The sequence below is a fragment of the Lissotriton vulgaris genome, chromosome 11, assembly GCF_964263255.1.
Source record: "Lissotriton vulgaris chromosome 11, aLisVul1.2, whole genome shotgun sequence".
Lineage (NCBI taxonomy): Eukaryota > Metazoa > Chordata > Amphibia > Caudata > Salamandridae > Lissotriton > Lissotriton vulgaris.
In genome coordinates this window covers 413172451-413193249 of record NC_141699.1, presented here as the reverse complement: position 1 = coordinate 413193249, position 20799 = coordinate 413172451, and the positions used below count along the sequence as shown (strand labels likewise).

The following is a 20799-nucleotide window of genomic DNA, read 5'->3' as shown; positions in this document are numbered from 1 at the left end:
CCGGTTTAAAGTCCAAATCAAGCAATGATCACCTGAAAGGTGACCGGTCAAGCTTTGTGAATGGCCTTGCACGGCAGATCCGTTTGAGCTAGAATCAGTTTTGTTAAAATCTGCAAATTATGCAGCTGGTGATGGATTATGTGGCAAATGCATACTTATGCAAAAAAAATCGACAGGATCGTATAATTTCAGTGGCCCTGCCATAGAGGCTTAAGGAACACGGAATGCCTTCTTCCTCTGTGATGCAAAGCAAGGGTATACCCGGAAATACCTGCCACATAAACCCACCGAAGCAGCAAAGACTTGAGGGAAATCCATCTCTGCATCAATATTTCCTCAAGTAAAAGGACAACTCAGTTGCGCAATGTGGTTTCTTCACAAATGCCCTAAAATCTATAACTTCCCCGAACTGAGATGCACATAGCTTCCTCTTTCTCAGTATTTAAGGCCAGCCTAGAAGCCCCCAATGTGCTGGCTGAATGCCCCTGGAAGCTGCTTCTGGTGCACCCTGCTTGCAAAGCTGGTAGAATGTACATTTGTGACAGGCCGAGGGGTTGCTGTGATTGGTGGACAGGTTGGTGTCTGAGGTAGCGCAGGGTAGTGTGACTGGTCGATTGGTTATGTAAGAGGCAGTGCAGTTCTGTGATTGGTGGAGGGGTTGATCTCTGATGCAGCACTGAGTACTGTGATAGGCTGAGGGCCCATGTTAGAGGCTGGGCAGGGTGTTGAGGTGGGCGGTGATTGACATGTAGTGCGAAGCCCTTGGTGTGGAGGCGGTGGTAGAAGTAGTGCACTGCACTGTGATCCCCAGATGGGATCATGTTGGAGGTGCTGCCAAGTGCTGGGGTGATAGGATGGTAGTTCCATGTTTACAGCCTGACTATTCAGCTCTCTCCCCATCCTCACCCCAACCCCTGCCCCCTGATCCTGCCCTACAAACCTCAGCACTGAAAATGACAGTGGAGGAGGGTGAGGCAAAGGCAGGGGGCACCAGTCAAGCTACCCGCATTATACTACGGTCTGGGTGGTTCTGAGAGCATGTGGGCCTGCAGGGGCACCCCATTTCCAGCAGTAATTCACCCCATATCTCACTGTGGATCTCTGTCATCTGTGACAGTGGTGCTTCTCTGCAGAGGACTGTCTCGTCTCTTCCAGGGTCACTATACGGTTGTATGACAAAACCACACATGGTCTTAACCGCGCCTTCCTTTACCACGCAGGTCTTTACAACCGCTTGCCTTAGGGAAAGCGCTGGACTTTGGGACAGTATAATTTACTATTCCAACTCCAGTCCGTGCAACAGTAGGCAAAGTCTAACACCACTTTACCGAAGGCATGTCGTTGTAATGGCATGCGTGGTTAAGGCGCATTCATTGTTCAGATCGTATTGCAAAGACAACAAGTGGTTTTCACAGTCGTTATTGCTGTTTCCCACCCAGGATAAGGCCCTACATACACTCCTAGCAGGAGGTGAATGACAGGAAGTGATAGGAAACGTTCAGGTGTTGTAGCCTTGCATTACAGCAGTCACGACTGCAGACAAATTCTAAACCTATGCACTTTCCACAGAGAAGCGTGTTTTTTTGCGTTTTTTTAAGACTGGCCTTGCATACTGAGAAAGGGAGGGAGCTGGTGCTTTCTGGTTGAGAGGGGGCTCCAAAGATCTGGAAATGTGGCTAATTTGTGGTTGATCGCGTCTTGCTCTTGGGAAGACTGAAGTTTGGGCCTGAGGTGCAGGAGGCCTAGTGAGGTACAAGTACTCAAGCAAGTGTGCTGTCAGGGTTCCAGTTGAGAGGCCTCCCAGCATGCAAAAGCTGAGCCTCACCTGGAAATAAAACTATCCCTTCTTCCGTCTCCTTCGTTTAACTGTGCCAGCACCAGTGGCATCACCACGTTGAATACAGGGAATGCCCCGGTTACTTACCGGTAATCTTCATTACTTCATTACTGTGAGTATTGTCTTCCTCGTCACATGGTATGGAGCTGAAGCTCACTTTGTAACTCCGGTGGCGAGAAACGCTTACGAGGAGGCAATGCCTCTTACAGGCCAGTCTCTCAATCACAGAAAAGTGGGCCTCCTGCCTCTCTCATCAAATGATCTGCCCTAGTTCCCTCCTTAAAATATAATCTACACAATACCACAGGCCACAAACCGTGAGAAGGCCCAGGGTTATGTTAGAATACGTTGTAGATGGTTTTCTTTTAGGAGGATGGTGCAGGGTGCTGCCATGTGAAATGGTTGGCGGTGTTACAAAGAGGCAGCTCCAGGGTCCTTTCAGGGGAGGTGGTGTGGCTTTTATGAGACCGGTGCTCTAGGGTGCTGTCTGGTGAAAGGGGGTGTGTTTTGAGAGAGGAGAAAGACCTCGTCTATTGTCTGCCAAGAATGTTGAGGTTAATTTGAGGAGAAATGCCAGGGTTGCCGTATGTATGCGTGGTTAGTGTGATTTTGATGAGGAAGTCCCGGGGTGTAGTTTACAGTGATGGACAGTGTAATTTTGAGGAGGAAGGCTCGGGGTACCCACTGCATCCATGGTTCGTGTTATTTTGATGGGGAAGCCGCAGTTTATTGACTGCAGAAATAGTTACGTTTTATTTTGAGGAGGAAGAACTAGGGTGTCACCTGCAGTGAGGGTTAGTGTAATTTTGAGGAGGAAGAACTGGGTGTCACCTGCAGCGAGGGTTAGTGTAGTTTTGAGAAGGAAGACCCAAGATGCCTTCTAGAACGAGGGTGAGTTTTATTTTGAGAAGGAAGGTGCCCTCTGCCGGGGTTGTGCCTGGCTTTCATGGGAGAACCGTGCAGGGTGCTGTCAAGGGAGACAGGTGATGCTATTCTAGTCTTCGATGCATTATTATTCCGGCATTAGGATGACGCAGTCCGGCTGGTGTTATTGTGATGAGCTAAGACATTCCTTGTGATGACGGGCACATTCCTCGCAGAGGAGGGACTGCCTGGCAGGGACATGGGCGGGGAAGGTGGGACCGGCCCTGATCTTTTGGGTTTTTTCTCACACCCTCGATGCGCCACTGTTCCCACGGTAGACGACTTGGAGTGCATCTATTTACCCAGGTGTCTCTCTACCCAACAATTACCTCCCTTCATGTCCCGCCAGCACAGTAATGAGACCGCGGCCTGCACCCAGGAGTGCTGTCAGGTGAGGGCGAGGGAGCTCTCCTGAAGGCGCGGGAGCGTGAGCGTCACCGCAAGCAGCTGAGGGCTATGAGTGCCACCATTGAGGAACCCCCATTAAAGTCTATGGGGTCGATAATCGAGGGATTGAGTTCAGAGAGATGATTCTCGAGGAACCCCACTGAAGTCTGAGTGTCAAGGAACCCTTTTTAAAGTCTTTGGGGTCATTCATCGAGAGATCCCCCTTGAGCACTGTTGGACTGATCCCCAACTCTCTGGGAGCGAAGAACGGGTGTGATCTCGGGGAAATTTACATTGATATAGGATCCATTGACGTGTTTGTGAGTGTGCAATGTCTGGTCCTATGGAAGCAGTCCATAATTTCCATCCATTGAACACTATAGAAACAGTCACCGAGTGTGACATCGCTGAGGTGAGGAGAAGCATGACCGACTCCACCTATTTCTTGCAGGACCAGGAACTCTCAAGTTAGCTGATGTCAGGTGTGAGTGCTCGACCAGTTCAGTTTTTTAACTTCAGTTGCTTTGCTTTCTGGTACATGTGGTTTTACTTTTCTGTTTTAAGTACAAAACTACAGGTCTACACAACAAACTAATTGATATAATTAAAAAGTCAGATCTAGACCAACATCTCTTACCGTACATGGATGCGAGGTCTGTCGGTTCCTGGGGTTAGGGCTCCTTCAAAGGAGGGAACGCAAATCAAGAGTTCAGCAATGGAGTAGAAGTAGGCTTGGTGGGCATACGTGTGTGTGTATGTGTATAGGCATTTATATAGCGCACTACTTACCCGGAGGGTCCCAAGGCGCTTCGACCGCTGCGAAACCCTTCCTGGCTTCCCTGAGAGATGGTCCCTTAATGGGTATCTCCAGGGTGAGACCAGGCATCCCCGGCGGTCTGGTGGGGCCGTTAGTGAAGATGAGGCAAGCTAATGCCCAGAGTTGCCCAGTGTGAACGCTGATCAGAGTGGGCACCGAGGCGAGAGAATTATCGAGTCCGCTGACCCTGGTCCAGAAACCTGCCGCGCCGGGAATCGAACCCTGGTCCCGGGCCGTCCTCTGCTCTCGGGTCTGCCGCCTCTAACCAGTGAGCCACACTACTTCACCTAGGGCCATTCATATGTTCCAGTTTCTAGGTTGACGCTGAATCCAACCCACACAAGGAAGCCCCCGTCGCCATTGAAGAGGTTTCCATCTTTCAATCCCTCACTCAATCACTAACTCTTTTTTTTGTAGTCCTGAAGTAAACAAAGTACCGCAGTTTGGCCTGTCAGTGCCATTCAAAAAAATCTCAATTTCTATATGTCGAAATTTTCTATACAAATATGTGAAATTACAGATTTTTCTACCAAAATAGCTGTTGTGGGCAAATTGCACATTGTAAACATTATACCAGGACTTGAAGATTTGATGGGTGTCTTGCGCTCTTAAGAAGGCGGCAGATATAATGCCAGGCACACAGGGAGACTCCTGAAAGTAGGAGAATACTAGGTGTCTGAGAAACCCACAGGCCTTTCATCTAGACTTCATGGTCAGAAAAGGACTTGCAAATGCAATATCTGGAAATGATGTCACGGGCCAGTCAGTGCCTCAAAGTCTGGGACAGAGGCATTTCAATAATGTTGTCCGCTCTCTTCCCCTTGGCTATGACAGGTACTCCGAGGCATCCACCGGTGTAAACAAACGCCTGTTTTGTCCTTGGATAGCAGCAGGCAGGCGGGGCATGGTTCATAAGAGTGCTAAACTCGGGGCCTCCACAGGTTTCAAGGGCCAGTGCTGAGTCATGCACCAAACTGCACTAAGAGAACAAACAGTGGAGATAACCGACCCTCTGATCCCTGGGGCACTTGGGCTGTCTATGGAGCTAAATGCTTGGCATCCATCACTATGCATAACTATAAGAAGTGTACAAAACAAATACAACTTCATTAGATGGGCATTCATTCCACCCAACTGATTTCTATCAATATCACCTATCTTCACGCAGGCGGTATCTAATGCAGAAATATGACAGTCTTGGTTCCCCTCTCTGGGTTCCAACCAGTGACAGTCAAAGTTCGAAGTGTCCTTCGCAGCAAGTGCCTAGCCCACTGAGCTAGATTAAAGGATTATGAATTAAAGCCCACTGCCGTTTGTTTTGGTGTGAGTTATGGAAGGGCTAGCCTTGTCCATTGGTTTAGAAGCCGCCAGTCACCCCTTCCCCATTTGTTAATTGCAGTTTCGGAGTATTGGGAGAGGGTGCTTTGCGGGTCATTTCTCAAGGAGCTGGGTGTGTGGGTCACTCCCATTGGCCCAGGTAAGGTCTCTGGGCTTTTTTTAAGCTCTACCATAGGCCTCGGGTGCCAGAGGTGACCATGGCACCCCTTCACAGGGGTTCCCCAAGTGAAGACTTAAGAGGCGTCCATGTGGGGCTTCACCTGGCTGTCTTTGGAGGGGGTGCCATTATTCAGTGGGTTCATAAATTGTTTGAGCGATTCATACAATGTCATCAGTCTCTCTGTTGTGCCCAATTATGAGGCCCAATGAAGTGTGGCCAGTGCTCGAATCACAATTCACCAAAATGGCTGGGGTAGCGGAAGTGACATCATGCACCCTTTGTGCACCTAATGACACCAGGTTAACCTCTTTTTCCAGCTTTCCTCCTAACTCTTTGGCTGCTGAAGGGCTAGAATAGAAATGCAGAAAGCAAATATGAAGCCTGTTCGCTTTTTGTCCCTGCCGCTGCCGTCGTGAATTCTGAGACCAGCATTAACACATGAAGTGCCATGGGCTCAAAAAGGAAAGTCCTGGGTAAATCCTGCTACCACAGCCACTGCTTATCGACGTTCTGGGCTCAATTTTGAAATGGTGCAGGTCTTCCTGTTCACTTGAGTGACTTTCCTGGTTGGTGTGCTTTTTGTGATAGTATTTTGTGTATAAAAAACTGTCAGTTCCCGCTGTTATACCGGACATCACGTTTGAGAGGTGCTAGCCCGGCAGCAGAATACTTGAAGTGCTTGGCGTGTGGAGTGTTTCCAGGAGCGTGGGTAGGGTTAACAATGTTCGGATTTCTCTTGGGGCCAAATGGGAAGCGTTCCGTCAGTATCTTTGCACACATGATCTCTCACCTGAGGCCACGCCAGCACGTTTTGGTTTACACGTGCCCCGGAAGTCAGGCAGTGATTCCGCGGGCGCTCCCTGCTCCGGAATGAGACCGGGCTCCGGGAGCCTGACTCAGCTTCGGCCTGAATTCCAGACAGCACCTGAGAATTAAGGGGCATGCAATCCAAGGCCAGACTGGCACTACCTGGCATCTGGCGTTTCCCTGGGAAGGGGTAGATGGGGGGGGGGGGGAGGGGGTAGGGCGGGCTAGAATAATGGATGGGGTGTTGTTTATGTTAGTGGGGCCGGTTTTGAAGCACTGCAGTAGTTTTAAAAGCACTGTAAAGTTCCTTGTATATCCAGCAGTTTTCTTGCAATAAAAGTGCCATGATAACTCTGGTGAATAAGTACCGACTGGAGAGAGAGATGGGAGTTTTGTCTAGTGGCAGTTTCGTTCATCTAAGGTAGTGTAGAGGGCCAATGTGCATGCTGCGAAGAACGTGTACCATGCGCATACAAGAACAGTATTTTATGTGCATGGGTTACTGCTTTTGTCACAGAGCTTGTTTTGTTACTGTGCAGTTCATAAATTACAATTGTAATCTAGCACAGCGAGCTATAATCTGGCATCAAAGAGCTGCATGCAAACTGCATGGTACAAGTTAGTAAATTGTGTTTTTTTTCCTCCAGTCTTTTATTTTCCTGATGTTGCTAAAAAAGGTTTGTTTCAATATATAAAATAAATATTATTATTAAAGGCGACCCTAATCACTGTGTTGTGTTCTGAATCCTGAGTTTTTGCTTCTCCAGACCAAACATGTAAAAAAAATGGCTAACTATGAATTGCATGTGAATCCTACACCTTGTAGTCCCCTTTGCCGTAATTAAAATTTCCGGTACACTGATTTACACACACATGATGTGTTGTCACTTTGTGTGTGTGTGATGTAAATTCTCCGACACCCTACACTGGTATGAGAGGTGTTATAAAATAAATGAAATACATGCAAAAGAGGGGCTATAGAGGCACTGCTGGAGGGTGATAGTGAGGGAATCATTGAAAAGCTTCAAGAAAGATTGTCGTATCCTGGTGCTCAGTAAGGCCCTCATTTACTATGCTTTAACCCCTCCCCTGCGGATGACTGAACCGCTCCGTCATCAGCTGCGGTGGCGCTGTGCTGATGACGGAGCGGTTCCGTCATGGCCCGCCCGACGCTTCTGCGCTGCGTGAATTCTGCGCCTGCGCTGAGCGTTCTATTGAGCAGGCAGGGCTAAGACAGAACCGCTCCGTCATAAGCACAGCGCAACCGACGCTGGTGACGGAGCTGTTCCATCACCAGCATGCGCCCGCCGCATTTCCGCCCGCCCCCTTAGCACTGCGGCGGAATAGCCGCCGCAGTGAAGGTGTTAAAAGCTAATTCAATTAAATATATATTGACAAATGTATTGTAGAAGTCATAATTTCCCCCAAATTTTCTTGGGGAGAGAATCCCCCAAATCCCCCTCACTGGTGCTCTGGCTTGCTCGCTGCACTCCATATGTAGGGTAAGGGGCTGATCTGACATCATTTGCGAGGGCTGCGTTGGTTCCAGCCCTGATTCAATCCCACTGCCCCATCCCGGCTACAGACAGGCCTTGCTAAGGGATACTGTATGACCGGGGTCATCTCCTTTGCTATGGCAGAAGAGCGTCTCCCCACTGATGGAATCAGCATGAAAACATGTAACAAAAATGACAATAAAACAATTTAAAAAACTCCTTTATTATCATTTTATTTTACATGTAGGAGGGAGCTGCAGCCAAGTCATAAGGGAGGGGCCATCAGCAACAGGATGAGTGGTGGGCACAGGGCACCAAATGTGCATGTCGGTTTGGCTGGCAATCTGTAGACGGCCAAACCGACATGCGCACTTGAATATCTCCAGGCTGTTGGTAGGGGATTTCAGGAGGGCTCAGGAGCACAGGCTCCCAGTCCCTGCTGGAGCATGAAACCAGCTTGCTCAGCGCGGTCCCGGTGCTTCTCTCATGCTGGGCAATACCAGCATGAGAGCAGCGTCTAGATTGGCGCTGGGGAGTGTGGGAGCCTGTGTGTGCAGCTCCTATGAATTAAGAGCTCAAGAGTGTGGCAAGTTGATGGGTGGTAGGCGGCAGGAGGGATGTTTTTGTGTCCTCTGTGCTGTCCACCACTTTTCCATGCTAACGGCCGCCACTCCTTATGTATGTATTGGCATTTATATAGCGCACTACTTACCCGTAGGGTCCCAAGGCGCTTCGACCGCTGCGAAACCCTTCCTGGCTTCCCTGAGAGATGGTCCCTTAATGGGTATCTCCAGGGTGAGACCAGGCATCCCCGGCGGTCTGGTGGGGCCGTTAGTGAAGATGAGGCAAGCTAATGCCCAGAGTTGCCGAGTGTGATCGCTGATCAGAGTGGGCACCGAGGCGAGAGAATTATCGAGTTCGCTGACCCTGGTCCAGAAACCTGCCGCGCCGGGAATCGAACCCTGGTCCCGGGCCGTCCTCTGCTCTCGGGTCTGCGGATCACCATGTTTTCAATCCTAGGGCATTCATTGGCAACTTTAAAGCCTTCTGGGATAGAGGAGGTGTGATTTACTTAACTTCAACCTTTTGGGCTAACATACCTATCATCCTCTTGACTCAAAAATGTGGGTGGAGTCAGGTGTCTAAGTGGGTGTTCCCATTAAGGTGACTGGAGATTAAACACTTTTTTGGATGGTAATATTGGTTTGAAAAGACCACTAAAGTCTCAGGTGGGCGAATAAAAGCCAAAAGAGGGCAACACCCGCCCAAGACGAGTGAGTTGGCATGCAAAGAGTAATGCATTGGACCAGAACGGTTAACAAAAGTAAGGCTGTGTCTACCTCCCATTATGTCCCCGGTGGAATGGGAGCATTCAGGCAAATGTGTAAGTGCCACACTATAGCCCTGTGTGACTTAATGTTTAATATATTCAAATAGTAAATACCCTAGCGAGGTAATTAATTTACAATGTACACATTTGGCAGGAAAAACCTGGCCAATTTCTCCCACCCCCTGTAAAATATAGTATCCTACCTCGTATTGCCTAAACGAGAGCAATACATTATTTATAGGTATTTCCTAAAATAGGTCTTCTCATGTCGGAAGCCAAAATAATATCGGGAACCGAACCAGGACAATGAACCAAGCTCCATATACGCGAGGCTTCTTAAAATGTTTTACCTTGAGCAATGTAAGAAATTATGCAAATTGATTTTCAAACGTGGACTTTAATAATTAAACAGCGTGTCACAAAAACACCGTAAATTACTAGTAGTCTCATCATATATGAAAATGAAGCATTACTAATTCACTAAGTCAAATGTGTTATCAGATAAGATCAAAAACGCATCCACCATAAAATGGAAGCAGGTGTTCAGACCAACGAGTATTATGCAAAATGAAATTGAAGACAGCCAATGACATCATGCGGAGATAGTGCCAGTAATACTTACTTCCCTTGTGTTGCTGCTTCTCACTGCAGGAAACTGCTTAGCAATCCCTGCGATTTCATTAATCTGGCCACAGGAGTAAGTAGAATCAAGACACATGGTCAAATCAGCAGTGCTTTCAAATACACAACTGTTTTTTGTGTGAATGGAAAACAAAGCTTGCATCCAAAAGTGGGAAAAAAACTGTTTTTGATAAAAATGTGAATGTGTTTACCTCTGCTTAGGTTTAGCAGCTGTGAGTTTGTGCCCCTTAGCAGCCGAGGCACATTAACATGGTGCAGCATCAGCTGTGCGTTAAAGCTGGGTCTGATGTTTTGTGATGTCACTTCCTGTGATGTCATGGGGGGCCAAAGGTTGGGTGAAATCACTTCCATAAACTCTCTCATTTTGCTGTAATGAGGTGGTTGGGCTGAGGTCAGAGCTTAATTTGAACAGGTGGTTTCCGGTGCTCTGCACCGGTTCTTTGCTCCCAACACCGTCTCTACTGATAGTCTACCACCTAGTGGCCCTGCCCATCAGATTTTTAAATGAGCAGACAGACAGTGTTCAATCATTCAATATACATTAAAAATGAATATTGTCTGCCACCAAAACCGTTGTTTTAGCTTTAGGTGACCTGCAGTGGTCAAAATTGTCACACCCGCGGAAGTGAGATGGTTGTTACTGTCACTGGCAGCGCTCACAGGGGCAATAAGTGCAGCAAGGGTCTCTCAAGAAGGGCCCTGACACAAATTAAGCCATGGCTGAGTTGTCTGTAACTCTAACCTTGGCATCCTTGCTTATAGATATTTACCACCATGGGAGTCCATCACCATAACTCATTTCAATAGCCCGGAATATGACCTTGCAGTAGGTCATAGTGCGACTGGACTATGATAACTAAGGATACCTATCTTACACAGAACGGTATCATTGGTGGAAGAGCCTAACCGTGGGTCCTGTGGGGGGTGTTGCCACATAATCAATCGAAGACCAGTCCTTTAGGCCCTCTTGGTGTACCCTAATTGGAATTGTTTTTTTTAATACAATTGAGGGTCTAGCAGTGAGACCTATGCCCTGTGGGGATTGCCTTTACTGCTGCAATATATATTCCCTATCCATGCAGCCCTGTGAATGAAACTTGTACAGAAGCGGATCAGTGGACAAGAAGCCTGGACGAACCCAAGCCAGTGGGTACAGTAGGCTGGACGGACCCTGGGATCTGGATGTCGCAGACGAGGAAGTCTGGACCATGCTAGGGGCTGTCCGACCCAGGTTTGTGGATACCGCAGGCATGGAAGCCCCGACAGACCAGACATGATGATGCATCGGGAAAGGAGGTCTGGATGGATTCTATCTATTGATACACCAGGCTAGTGCTTTTCAGACCAATCGCCATGTCTTCAAAAATCAAATGGAGCCCTATCTTTTCTGGAAGCTAGCTGCCTCTCGAGTCTCACCTCTGTTTTTCAGAAATCACTTTGAGGCTATTGAGTTGAATTCATCTCGTGGAGCTTTGGCATTTTTTTTCTCCATAAAATATTCTCATTTAAAACATGTGTATCGTTTCCGCCATTGGCTTCTAGCTCCTTACGTTTTTCTTTCTGATTAAAAAACACTGATGTTCATTTCCGGAAATGATGTCACATGATGTGGAAGTGATGTCAAATTGGGGAAATGACAAAAGAAGGAAACGGAAAGCAGTCATGTCCTGGAAGTGAGCGAGTTCTGAGGTACAGGGCACTGTCACCTAACTCGAAAGGCCTCTCTCCACTTGGGGCCTGCGTCTGAGACCAGACTTGTACTCAAAGCCCGGGGCCAGCCTAGACTGCCAAATATTACTGACATTGCCCACTACCCCTTAGTGCGACCTCCTCGCATTGCCACCCAGCGCCTATTTGTCTTACTGCCTCCACCAGTGCACATCAAATGCACTACCGCCGGCGCGTAGGACGTTAGACTCCATACCCAATAAGTTCATACAATATTTGGCCTCTCAGCTGAGAGCCAGCAAGGTAACCAATAACGAGTCAATTGTGAAGTCTTTTGAGACGATTGGAATGGGGAACTGGTACTCCTGTAAAACGCTCCAATACCTTCGTGTACAGATGACGCTACGAAAAAAAGTGAAAGATTTTACCATGTTAATTAAATGTGGAAGTTATAGGAGGGACAAAACATCGAATAGCGTAGCCTGATGTATCCAGGAGAACCGAATAAGTGCTACCCGAGCCCTGTTAGTGCCTTACCTTCATGGATGTCGGGACAGCGGAAACGGCACCGATTGTAGCATCATTTGCCTACATTTCCACTTCAGATGGGGCCGTCGGGGCGGGGTCAACGCTCTTCCTGTGCAGTTAGCCCCTTTCCCATGTTGGGCCTTGTGCCAGTGGGAATTCCGGATCCGGCCTTTCAAACGCTGGCCCCCGGGGGGTACTTTGAACTTCCCGCCCGTGGAAGCTGCGCGCTTCCCTCTTTGTAGACGTAACCACCCTCTATCAGCGCGATTCAAAGTGCCACCTGGAGGCAGTTGTGTGTCTGCACAGTTTGTCATCCGTCGGTTTACCGCAGGTACACAGTTATCCATTTCCTCCCTCCCCCTTTCAGCTACATGTGTTCTAGACAACCAGGTCGGCTAATGCGCCTGTTGCAAAAATCTGCATCTGGTTTTAATCACGGCTGCCTCCCCTCTGAGGTCCATCAACACGTTCCTTAACGTTGTGTAATAACGCACCTGTGTTTGTGTAGGCTGTGCAAATAGTCCATAGTATTTTACTAATCTTGATTAAGGGACTATACATGTTGGGCAGAAACTATTCGAGTTCAATGGTCAGAGAAGGGCTGTGACCACCTCTAGTAGAGGGCCAGTTAGGTCTCTTTATGGCCCTCACCCTTGGATATTTCAAATTGCGAATTAATCTATACGAAATATTGAGGCAGATCTCGAGCAAGCCCCCCCCCATATCTCCGTCCTACATTCCTGAATTAAGTACCCCTAAAGTGACAACATAGCACTATAAACCTATTTTCGATGGTAGAAAGGCCATTTTTATTGTTCAATTTTCCAATCTCGAGGACCAAATAGTGTGAATACTTTGGAACAACAAAAATATAAAATTTAAGTTATGGTTCAATTGTTATCGTAGCAATTACAGGGGTTATGGTTAGGGCCAGAGCTCGTGTAATTGTCAAGTTTTACTTGTCTTGTGTCCAACATTGGTCACCCGGGATAGATCCATGACACTATGAGGATAACCATTGATTATGAGATTTAGGTTAGATGTACATAACATTATGACATTATGGATTCAGCCAGCGCTGGACACCCAGGCACTTTTATATTCAACACAACCCATGTCCTACCCCAATTCAACTACTTAATCGATTTTGGCCCTGGTAATCTACGGGACAATTGGCCACTCAAGCAATATCTGTACAGTAATTCAGATATAAATTAATTTACAGTTTGAAACTGTGAGGATCAGGCCTTATTCTGCACTTCTAGGCCTAATTTTTTATCCACCGATTTTAATGCTTCAAAATCCAATGCTGAGTTTAGTTTGTTTATTTAAAATGTGAAGTAATGGAAACCCAACTTTGAAACTCCAAGCAACACAAACCGACAAGCATAAAAAAAGAAGAATAAACACAAACCCCTACTGTATATACCTCCTCAGTAAATGTATCTGGCAATAATCAAAAGATGTCAAGAGAATCAACTAAGACATTCAGGAGCTTGGGATGTGATCTAATATCTACAGAATATGCCGTTTAAGCCTTTTTATAGAAAGGAGCAGTCAGAAATCAGTTAGAGGCTTGTGACACCATCTGTCAACTCTTTATTACAAAATGTATTGCCACAATTCAGCAACACTCGATGTGCTTCTCAAATATATCAGGCTAATATCTTATGTAACTTCACTTATTTGTATCAAGTTGCCCAAAAACTTATGGCTTTATAGTAGAAAAACCATTTGAAACAGAATTTCTTCTTTTAAGGAATGCTTGGTGATGTGAGCATATTTCATTCAGAAGATGTATGGCATTGAGCAACTATTAAGGTCCCGTTCTTTATTACTAAGACCAAAACTGCAAATATACTCCCCTCCATCCCTGATGGTACTAGCAAGCACCAGACAAGGCCAGGGTCAAGCATCTGAAATCAAACGTACAAACCCTTGTTTCCTGTCCACCAGCAGAGAGTTTAACTGCTTGCTACAATGTGTTAATAATAAGCCCAGTACCAGTTTTGTTTATACCTCTGGGGAGTTCCAGACAGGCTGACCGCTAGGGTTAAACTGGTACAGAAAATAGGCCTGGGCACCATTAATAAAAGTGGGCTGCGTTAGTGAGTTATACCAAAAAAAAAAAAATGTGCATATGTTTGGAAATTGAAGCTGTTTTAAACGTGTAAAAAGACACGCTGTATAACTGTTTAGCACGGTATGGAAAACTGCATGGATTTGACATTTTTGCAGGCAATCAACATTAAAAACCGAACCAGGAGACCATAAAACTGCCAAAACACCGACCAACCACTGACCTGTTAGGCCAACCCATCCAGCACAGACTCATTGGCAGATAGTGGTAAAAAAGGGGGGTGGTGATGGACGGAGCATCTGAATCAATCAAACACTCACACCCAGTCAAAAGATCTGGGTTTAATCCATCACCGTACTTTAGCCCACTCTGCCACCCCAGTTCAGACATGGCTATATGCAAATCAGTCTGACCCTGTGCCTCATGGGAACAGTCCAGCCCGAACTGCCAAGCCATGTCTTCCCTGGACCGGAAACAAGCTTCGGAGGACCGGTTTCTGGCATTCCAGCCGTCTTCAGCCCGGCTTGCTTGAATCCAGTGGCAAAGTGAGCAAGGGACTCACGTCTAAGCATACCCTGCCTCACTTATGGCGGCCAAAAGCGGTACAAAAGGGGGTGGTGATGGACGGAGCATCTGAATCAAACAAACACTCACACCCAGTCAAAAGATCTGGGTTTAATCCATCACCGTTCTTTAGCCCACTCTGCCACCCCAGTTCAGACATGGCTATATGCAAATCAGTCTGACCCTGTGCCTCATGGGAACAGTCCAGCCCGAACTGCCAAGCCATGTCTTCCCTGGACCGGAAACAATCACCACCCCCCTTTTGTACCACTTTTGGCCACCATAAGTGTGGCAGGGTATGCTCACACGTGAGTCCCTTGCTCACTTTGCCACTGGATTCAAGCAAACCGGGCTTGGCAGTTCGGGCTGGACTGTTACCATGAGGCACAGGGTCAGACTGATTTGCATATAGCCATGTCTGAACTGGGGTGGCAGAGTGGGCTAAAGAACGGTGATGGATTAAACCCAGATCTTTTGACTGGGTGTGAGTGTTTGTTTGATTCATATGCTCCGTCCATCACCACCCCCTTTTCTACCGTCTTTGGCAGATAGGCCAGCCCGACCCAGCTGGCCGCCTCTGCTGACAAACTTTAAAAATCCTATTTAAAAAAATGTACAGATAAACGGCATCCCATTTAAGTCCATCTGAATCCTCTATTAACAGTTTTCCAATTGGTTAGCTTGTTTTGGTTCTTATTTTGCGTTCTAGTACTGTATTTCAGATTTGCTGATCTGAATTAATGCAATCTGTTTCTCTTGCAGGACTTGTAGCAGCTATGACGCATGCGCTGGACAACACAACCAACACAAATACAACGTCCGAGCTCAGTGGTGAGTTTCTAATTTAATACTCCGAGGCTACTACTGAGTTTTATAATGACTGAATTATTTATGTGGGTCCATATGCCAACCAAATCTTGGAGGGATGCTCAGTGAGATGAAAAAAAGCTAAAGGTTTGCATCCTATCCCTGTCAATGTGTTGGCTAATAGCTTCAGTTATTTATAGAGCTTAGAAGTGGCAGAGGTGTAGCATAAAGCGCTAAATAAAAGTGCAAGTTAATGTAATGTGTCATGGTTGCAGAAGTAGACTGGGCTTTAAATCAGGAAAGTGTTCCACAGTCTGCAGTCTCTAAAAGACTCGTAGACGTAGAAATGTGTGTCACTTGTCCGGCAGATGTCTTGTTGTCTGGGTAGCAATGACATGCGTAGCTGCTGGGGAGGGGTTGTCTCGAGGCAGAGTATTCTTGCGGGGGTGAAAAGGGAAAGATATACTTCTTAGTCAACCACTGGCTTTCCAGACTAGGCCATTAATCGTGTACAGCGCCTTTTCTGATGAAATGTCCATTCTAGTTACGATAGCTCCGTTGGTTAATGTACTTGCTGTCGAAAAGATGTGGAATCAGATGCACACTTTTTTAGACCCTAATGAGGTAGATCTATTCAGTACCATTGAGTGAAAAGATGGTAAAGCCTATTACCACACTTATGCGTACACAAAGTGAAAGCTCCTGTGTTATTCCCTAAGCCCCATACATGGGGCCTGTGCCTAGCAGAGGTAGCCTCCTAGCGCGTAAAACAATTGTTTTTATTACTATGCATCTTAATGGCACTCCTTTCTGTCCGAGTTGGAATTAATGAATGCCTGACTCAAAATACCAAGATTTAATCTCCTTTCCTGCAAGGTGCACAAGGGTCTCTCTCGCAGGTTCATTCATTCGTTCGGATGAGCCATATAGTCATCCCACTCACCCAGAGTGTTTAAACCGAGGCCAAGACAGGGGCCTGGATTGTCCTCGATGTCACTAATTTGACTTTCACACGGTCAAACGGTGTGCCATTAGCAGGGATTTTTTCCTGTGATGGGCAGGAGTGAGGTGGATGCTGTGCCCAGCAGGTAAACCTGGTCTGGGCAACATAAAGGATGCTTGTGCCAAGTGTTTGTGGTAAATGGTCACTGGCAAACGAGGGGTGGAGGCGCTTTTCCTAATGAGTGTGTAAATGATGTATCATCCAGAAGGATGGGTGTTGGCTAAAATGCTCATGGACGGTACCAGTGTCATTATTATTAAAAGGCTTTCTACATAGCACTTCACACCAGGCTTCTGTCTCGAAGCGCTTTCAGTAACAGATGTTAATCTTGCCCATTTCAGCCTGATACCGCGTGACTTTCAGGAGACTGCAGAAGGGAGGGTGAACTCGCTGTGCTACCTTGCCAGCATTAATCCCAGGATAGGGCTGCTCCCATACCGTGGGACACAGTGCAGCTTTTGCCCAAGGAGCTCGGCCCATGCCAACTCGTGCGCCATCAAATGAGTAATGGCAGACACTTCAAAGTCGGAAAGTAATGTTGTGCTGTTCTTGCCTTTGTTTGCTTTGTGCCCTCTCACAGAGGCTAGAAGGATTTCTGTTATTTGCCATTTTAGCTAGCTATAGTAATGGCCCACCTGGACTATTGTAACACCGTCAATAACGTACCCATTAAACATGCCAAGAACCCAAACCACTCGGCCAGCAGCAGTGTGCCAGCACGATAGCTCAGTGGGTTCATGCACGCCTTTGATTTCTAGAGTGATGTGAAAGCTGCAAGTCCGTTCTGGCAAGGAAGACTCCTCTTTGCATCCTTCTGCAGTCTGCAAAACGAATACCATTTAAATGTGGTAATTGCAATATCGGACTCTTATAGCGCTTATAAATAACAGACGGATAGTTTCAAACGCTATACACAGGGCCACTGTAAGTAGGCGATTTTGCGACCGCTGCTTTTTTTCACATAGATATGGATTTGCCAGACTTGCCACAAAATCTATCTCCTGCATAATCTGCAGGTTTTAAGGGAAAAAAATTCTAGCTCAAACCAATCAATTGTTACTAAAAACATGGCGATGTGTTAGCGTGCAGTGGAGCGCCCTTCACAATGGTTAACTTGTCATCTTTGAGTTACTTATTGGTACCATTTTGACAAACAAATACAGAAATAAGTTGATGTATTTCCCCAGACAGTATCACAGTAATAACCATTTTATGACTTTTACATATTATCAATACTTGCTGCATTATGCCACGTCATTTCTCTTTTCTTGCCCCATGATTTACTCATCCCTGCCGCATAATTTGGTGCTACCCTGCTGCAAAATTCCAATGTCTCTGGATATATATATATATATATATACTAGCAGCCCGTCCCGACCTTGTACGGGAGCAATCAGGCTTCCCCGCCCGCCCGACATTGTCCAGCAGCCCGTCCCCCGCCCGGCCCGTCCCCCGCCGGCCCCTCCAGCAGCCCGGCCCCCGCCCGGCCGTCCCCCACCTGCCCCGACATGGGTCCCCTTAACAACGACACGGAAGCGGAGCTCAAACACATGGCTTCCATAGGATCACCTCACCATTCCTTACGTATGGCCCACAAACTGTTGCGTGGTGTATTGAGTGGCTCCATAGTGTGTACCCTTTGTCACTAGAAATTACACAATCTTGACTGTTCACACTATTAGTGGAGCGCGTTAAGTAAAGTAAGCTATGGTCCGTCCCCCGCCTGCCCCTCCAGCAGCCCGGCCCTCGCCTGGCCCGTCCCCCGCATGCCCTGACATGGGTCCCCTTACCTCAGCCGCCGCTTCTCCCCCGCGCTCCTCAGTTTACCGCTCCTCGCCGCTGCTCGTCACCTTACCGCCGCTGGCCTCTCCGCTCCTCAGTTTACCGCTCCTCGCCGCTGCTTTTCACCTCACCGCCGCTGGCCTGTCAGCTCCTCAGTTTACCGCTCCTCGCCGCTGCTCGTCACCTCACCGCCGCTGGCCTGTCCGCTGCTCCTCACGTCACCGCTCCTCCCCCGCGCCATGTCCGCCTCTCCTCGTCTGGCTCCTGGACGCCGCTCCTCCCCACGCTCCTGACATGAGCACGCACGTCGCGGCCGGCGCTACTTTGGAGGGACTACTTTTTTTTTTACTGTAAATTTTGAAATAACGTTTTTTTTAATTTTATTGATATAGCCTATCAACATCTACACACCCTGACGATTCCAACGGTGTATCGGGTGTGTGGATTGGCACTGTGGTTCCCAAGTTTACCCGCCTCAAAGACTGAAAGTTCTTCCTTTATTATAGTAGTATAGATATATATATATATAAAACAAGTTACTATTGGTTACTACAATTTACTGCCACATCACCCCTGCTTAAAACGAGTGTTTTCTTTCTGTCTGGGGATGAAGGCAGTTTCAGACTCTTTGCATGGCCACATTGTGCTGTGCAGTCAAAACAACGGCTATCTTTGGAGAGTGTCCACACCATACTACCTAACAACCCACCTAAGGCCTACCCCCTTACAACCCACAAGCAGGCCAGGCATGGCACTCACAATGCTTTTCTCACTTGAATCTCTCCCCCCCCCTCATCACAGACTTAGGATTCTGGGGGGAGGTGAACACTGAGGCTTTGTCATCATCATCATCCTATCCAGCCAACTCTAGGCACAAGGCAGGAAACTATGACAACTTAAATCAGCAGCCTTTCATTGATGTCATTTAGGGGTTGCCAAGGGTCGCATCTGTAACACCTGGCTTGCCCCTTGTTACCCAAGGCACAGCTTTTGCTACCCCTGGCCTCAGATGTGGCAAAATCAGTGCCTGGAACACAGGGGCAGCTCTTTTTAATGGACGCTGGTTGGAGCACCTCTTGTCTTGTTTCAGTCGATTTTTTAAATTAATTGTTTAAATAGTGAATAATGTTATAAACTATTTGTCTAATAAAAAAAAATTAGTACATTAACTGGAAAATGACTCTCCCTGGAAGCTAAGGTAAGTAAAAAAAATGCTGCTAAATGAATGTTGTATGCATGCTTGCAGGTGAGAGTGTGTTTATGTGCACGAGAGTCTGTGAATTTGTTTGTATGTGTAAGATTGTGTGTGTGTGAGTCAAAGTAAAGGTCAAATGGCGTCCGATGTCACTTCTGCTACCCCTGGCATTTTGGTGAATTGACTTCCATGCTTCTCCCCTCTCACTCCCCATTGGGCGCACTAGAACTGGTATGCAGACTGTGTGAGCAGCATGCTTCCTGTCTGCTGGTGGTGGGCACCGGTGCGGCCAAACGGCCTGAGTGTTGAATCCTGAAGCTGCCTAGCGCTCATGACACCGGATGCCTCTTTCTTCCACCATCCTGCGTCTTCATTTCACTCTCACATTCTACCGCTACTTACTCCCTGTGTCGAAGTTACTTACTCCCTGTGTCCCAGTTTCTTTATCTTTTTCCCTCTCTTTTCTCCCGCTTCTCTCTTCTGCTCTCGTTCACAATTGGTAGAAAAAAGTACGTTCCGGTGCCCAAAATTGGGTACTGTGGCCCATCAAATAAAGCCGCATACATAAATTAGGCACTGCCAGTATTATCTATTTAAAGTACTTACAAATGAACCACGTACAGGTTTTTTTTTTTTTTTTTTACAAATTCTGGAGGAGAGCTTCCAACTCCGCTGTAAAGTAGTCATTAAATCCTACAGAGTTATGACCAGTGTTCTTGGGCTAATGTGCAGGGGTGTGGCCTGCCATGGAGAGTGAGACCTATGTACAAACCTGTCATTGAAATGCAAATAAAAAACAGAAATGTGTGGTTTGCTGTTGCAAGGGTTTTCAACTCCTGCCACTAAATGCAACCTGTCCGGAAAAGAAGCATTAATTTATGTATTTATTTATTTGCTTTGTTTCCCTTCACCTCCCCTCTTACTTCTGGGTTCTTTCAAGGATTTTTCAGGCCCGATAAATCATGTTATTTGGTTGGGAGCCGAGTTATGGGGGGGGGTGTGCGAGAAGTTGGCCTAACCGCTAGGGCGGTGGACCTCGAATCTGGGGAACTGGGTTCAAGTCTCGGCAATGACGCTGAACATCCTGTGATTCTGGTCAAATCACTTAATCTCGGTGTGCCTAACATGAATGTATCCTCATGTAATGCAACTGGTGCTATGTAAAGCGCTCTGATACCCGATTCGGGCCAAGTTCGCGCTATATAAATCACTATAAAAAAATTAGCTCTCACTAGTGCAGCAGGTGCAGTGGCGCCAGAGCTCAGCAGTGTTAGGGGCATACTGCACCCACATTATGGCTATATGTTACTGTCCAGCCAGAGAAGAGGGCCCATTTTCGTTGCATGTACCAGGCCAGAGCACCCTTGCTACGCTGTCGGAGAGGTGGGCATGATGCCAATGCTGCACTAAACGCTGTTGCATAATACAGGTGGA

General features: G+C 47.2%; 1 protein-coding gene across 1 annotated transcript in view; it reads left to right on the top strand.

The window, feature by feature from the left end:
• The window catches only part of TGFA (transforming growth factor alpha), a 57772-nt gene that overhangs the window by 4788 nt on the left and 32185 nt on the right, over positions 1 to 20799 (top strand). The window contains exon 2 of the mRNA XM_086943475.1: positions 15341 to 15409. Coding sequence (XP_086799601.1) covers positions 15341 to 15409 — 69 coding nt within the window. The remainder of the gene's footprint in view (positions 1 to 15340; positions 15410 to 20799) is intronic.